General features: G+C 33.9%; 1 protein-coding gene across 1 annotated transcript; it reads right to left on the bottom strand.

Annotated features, from left to right (window-relative positions):
• Positions 1-1,095: 1,095 nt before the first annotated feature.
• On the bottom strand, positions 1,096-3,646 carry LOC129809871 (ubiquitin carboxyl-terminal hydrolase 32). The gene is made up of 3 exons (XM_055860011.1): positions 3,464-3,646; positions 2,847-3,207; positions 1,096-2,775 (listed from the first exon to the last, which is right to left on the bottom strand). Exons 1-3 carry the CDS (start codon positions 3,644-3,646, stop codon positions 2,498-2,500), a joined length of 822 nt encoding a protein of 273 aa, XP_055715986.1. The 3' UTR covers positions 1,096-2,497.
• Positions 3,647-4,648: the final 1,002 nt, after the last annotated feature.

Here is a 4,648-nt window from a genome sequence, read left to right as displayed (position 1 = left end):
GAATTTATAATTCAAGAATTATCTTTTTACCACGATAATTGTTGAAAATATTACTGTGATATCGTGGTAATTTTTTTCACAGTGAAAAAATACGGAGATTATCGCTTTAATTCTGTGAATTCAACTATAGTAATTTAATTTAATTTTTACTGTGTAGCAATATTCAAAACGATTATCGTAGTAAAGTGTTCATTTCTCTACTGAAAATTTAATTTTACTACGATTATCGTAGTACCATTAGTTGAAATGGTACAAAGAAGTTGGAATTTCTTATTTGAATTCCTAAAAAGAAAAGATAATTGATTGTAAAATTCAACTTTTGACTGAAAAATGAACTTTTCGCTAAGATAATCGTTGTAAATATTACTACAATATTCAAAACAGTCCAATTTTATAAGATAATCGTAGTAATTTGTTTCACAATGAAATATTATTTACGTTTACCATCTTATTTTTAGAAATTCATTTGTATAAATTAATTATTAATGTAAATTAAAAGATTATTATTAATATAAATTAATATTTAATTATAAAACGAAACTTTTGTGTTTTGAGACATTTGCAATTTTCCTTGGGGCAAAGGGAAATTTTCTACGTTTCGGGAAATTAGTAGTTTCGCGTCTTGAGGCAAAAGCAAATTTTGTGTTTTTGGGAAATTATTTGTTTCAATTCCTGGAGCAAGGGAAATTTATTGAGTTTTGGGAAATTTTCTGTGCTATGGGAAATTATTTATTAGCTTCACTTCCTGAGCAAATGGAAATTTTCAGTGTCGTAGGAAATTATTCGTTTCGGTTGATTGAAGCAAAGGGAAATTTTCTGTTGTGAGAAATTATAAGTATGCTTGTTGTAGCAGAGGGAAATTTCTAGTTTCACTAGCTCGAGCACAGGGAAATTTTCTATGTTTTGGGCAATTAGTAGTTTCAATTCTTGGAAAAACGGATATTTTTTCGTGTTTTGGGAAATTATCAGTTTCGCTTGTTGGAGCAAAAGGAAATTTTCTATGTTTCGGGAAAGTTTTAGTTTTACTCTATGGAGCAAAAGAAAATTTTCTATGCTTAGGAAAATTATTCGTTACGGTTGCTGAGTAAAGGGGAATTTTCTATGTTTCGGGAAATTTTTAGTTTCAACACGCTCGAGAAAAGGGAAATTTTGCGTTTTGGGAAATTATTTGTTTCAATTCCTGGAGCATAGGAAATTTTGTGATTGGGAAATGATCAGTTTTGCTTGTTGCAGTAAAAGGGAATTTTCTATGTTTTGGAAAATTTTTAGTTTCACTCTCTCGAGCAAAGGGAAATTTTGTATTTTGGTAAATGATTAGTTTCACTTTCTGAAATAATAAGAAATTTTGGGTTTTAGAAAATTATTCGTTTCGCTTGTTGGGTCAAAAGGAAACTTTCTGTGTCTTGGGAAATTAATCGTTTCGGTTGATGAAGCAAAGGGAAATTTACTGCATTTTGGGAAATTGTCATTTTCACTCGCTCGAGCAAAAGGAAATTTTCTATGTTTTGGGCCTTTCGGGAAATTATTTTAACTGAAATATTTTCGAAATTGAGTTTTTAGAGATAAAAGTGGAATAGCTTCACAGGGGGCCTATTCCTCAACCTATTTTGTCAAATTCGGATTTCTTGGAAAGGTCTTAAAATTCCCAATCCGACAGCATCGATCCCAATCAGAAGTGTATTGGTAAAGTAGCTGTAAATTATTTCGTCCGAATATTATTAAAATTTCTTGGTGGTGTTTCATTTTTTTCGATCTAGAAGCCAAAGGGTAAGTTCGAGTTCTGAATCAAAATTTACGAGTGTAACTACAGTTTTTGACTTGGTATTTCTTAATAAATTGATAAATGATCCTTAAAAAAAGGGGAAGTGTCTCGGATTAATACAAAATGGAGTGTTGTACTATATAATTGGTTTTGGCCATGGCTAAATTTCCGATTATTCAGGAATTCGACAAATGAAACAAGTAACCAGTTGTGATTGGTTTCGTTCAAGCATTTCACCTCTTTTCTATCTTTTTTTCTACAGCCCTGTAACTCCTCCCAAAATCCGTTTTCTTATAGTTCATTTCGACCTCAAATTATTGTTTACCGATTTTTCATCGATCAATCGATGTTTTCGATTAAGGTTTCCTGAATGTAAATAGTCAAAATTATTCGAAAGTGTGCACATTTTAGCTAATTTTCAATTTCGAAAAGGTATAATTCATAAAGCATGGACACTTTGCCGTCTCTTTTTAGCCAAGATTCTTACAATCTCATTTCCGTCCCAGAATCGATAAAAAGGTGAGTATGGTGAGTGTCTCAGCCAAAAAAAATTCCTTTTCAAAATGTAAAAAAAAATTGCCATTTCACTTCAGTTTCACTTGAGCCACCAAAAACTTTCTCTCATTCAAAACTAAGCTTCTGTACAGCAAAATTTACAAAAAAAAATCCTCAATAAAATCCCTAGAAAAAAATCTATCGCTAAAAATAATTTTGAAAAAAAACCAGTGATCTCTTTTACCATACCTTGAAGCATAACAGAGTCTGTGGCATGCAGAGGGTGTTTCCTAAGCACCGGCTTACCTTCGATGATTTTCTCTCAATTTCCGCCGAAGTCTTCCTCACTGTGGCAGTCTGTGGCTGTGTAGAGTCTTCCTCCATCGTTGCATTGTCCCCTGAAGCCTGAGAGCCGCCAGTCAGTGGTTGCCCTGAAGCTGTATCCTCAGAGGACGTTGTTATCGATGAGACAGTTGAGGAAATTGTCGATTGGTAGTTTTCAGCTGAAGCGAGTAATCCTGCAAAGAAAGAACGAAATCTTGATGCTTAGAAAAGGGATTTCTTCGACAAAAAATTTTGCTTTTGTCACCTTGATGCCTCTGAATGTCCTTCAAACCCTTCTCAATGCTCAGTCCAAGCTCCGAATTGCACAATGATCTCTCATGTGCCCCCATCTTTGGCAATTCATACACATAAAGCTCCGTGGCTGTCGATGTCTTCACCTTTTGATCATCCAGCAGAATTGTCCTGACCTGAGACTCAAGGATTTCGCAGCAAAGCATCAAGTCTGGATCAAGTTGACAAATTTGGGACAATTCCATTTTCAATTCCATGTATTTGGCTTCAGAATTTAAACGCAATCCGTATTTTATTGGCACAGAACCATCGAGAAAAATCACTGAGGACAAAAAGGACATCAATGAGTCCTGAATTCCCACAGAAATCACAGACTTTTTTTAAAAAAAAAAAAACATTTATTAGTAATTTATTCTTTCTCCGGACATTTTCGAATTTTCAAAAATTTTCTCCAACTTATTAATTTTTTCAAAGTTTAAACGATACTTTCTTCACGCTCTTTCTTGTCTTTTTCAGAATGCTTCTTGGTTTTCCGCGATTTCGTCTGGAGGCAGCTCTTCTGGCCTAAATTGAAACATTTTAGATTTTAGGACGAAAAATCCAAATTCGTAACCTTTCAAAACCCCTTACTTGTTTCCTAAAACGATTTTTGGCCTCATAGGGCATCTCTTTCCAAACCTTTGCTGCCTCTGCAATAACTATCTTCATAGACTGCCCGTAATTTTTTCGTCTGTACTCCCGGATAAAGTTGAAAAAGGGATTAATGGTCACGGATCCCACTCTACGCGGCAGTGAGCCTTCTTTTCTCTCCATTTCTAAGATATTTTCTGAAATTTTGCAGACACTAAACCGAAACGTTCAGCCCGTTCAGCTGATTTTTAACGAGTGATCATTTGTTGAAAAAATATGTTTCCAAGCATACTGATACTTTTCAAAAATATCCCTGATTTTTTCCTCGAGCTTTTATAAATGCAAAAATATGCCGCAGGGGCCGCAGCTAAGGTAGTTATTTTAATAAATTTTATCCGCAATGATTAGCAAAGGATATTAATTAATTAAGGATTAATTAGAATTAGATTATTTTTTAGCAGCTTGAGAAAAGTAATAACTTGAAAATGAAATTGGCAAATTAACCATTTACCGGTTCTCAACCGATTTGAACCGATTTATAAATCACTGAAAAGGATCTCACAAAATAGTTTCAAGAGCAACAGAATTGATTTTCGGACGAAAAGCATGTATCGATTAATAACTGATTTATTACCGATTCATTATCGTTTTAAACCTATTCAAAAATCACTCAAAAGATCCCCCAAAATACACCTCAGCAATAATATAATTTATTTGGAATAACAATTAGTTTTCGGATATGAATCGGTTCATTAGCCGATTGAAACCGATTCAGTTTTATCGGAAATTTCAAGACCTTTCCAATGAGCGCAAACCTGATACCATTCGGTTGATAAATGCCCTCTCTAGAGCGTGTTTAACCTTTGACCTTGACCTTGAAAAACCGTTAGTAGGAATGATTCAACGGTACAGCAGACTTTCGCTAATTCGGCTCTTTTAAGATCGGGCTACTTTTTAATTTGGATCTTAAACGGTAAAAGATATCAACTTCTGGTCTTCGGTGACGCCTCTCCTCGCAAAAAAAACAACATCCCCCCTCTAACCCCTTCAAAACTTTTTTTTCTTTTTTTAGAAGACGACTCTTACTGTGTTATCACACTTGCATATTAAAATTTTAATATGATTCACATTAATTGTCGCTGGTAAGAGTTCAAATGTGTAATTTGTATGTTTGAATTATTTTAT

This window comes from Phlebotomus papatasi, chromosome 1 (genome assembly GCF_024763615.1).
Source record: "Phlebotomus papatasi isolate M1 chromosome 1, Ppap_2.1, whole genome shotgun sequence".
In the NCBI taxonomy this organism is placed as follows: Eukaryota; Metazoa; Arthropoda; class Insecta; order Diptera; family Psychodidae; genus Phlebotomus; species Phlebotomus papatasi.
The sequence above is the reverse complement of the archived record's forward strand: the minus strand, read 5'-3'. Positions and strand labels throughout refer to the sequence as shown.

What these genes read in the sequence shown, in the direction of transcription:
- LOC129809871 (XM_055860011.1), bottom strand. Translation starts at nt 3,646, where the DNA reads ATGGAGAGAAAAGAAGGCTCACTGCCGCGTAGAGTGGGATCCGTGACC. An exon ending in AAAATCGTTTTAGGAAACAA is followed by an intron (nt 3,208 to 3,463) that starts GTAAGGGGTTTT and finishes TTTTAAAAAAAG; the next exon opens with TCTGTGATTTCTGTGGGAAT. An exon ending in GGACATTCAGAGGCATCAAG is followed by an intron (nt 2,776 to 2,846) that starts GTGACAAAAGCA and finishes CTTTCTTTGCAG; the next exon opens with GATTACTCGCTTCAGCTGAA.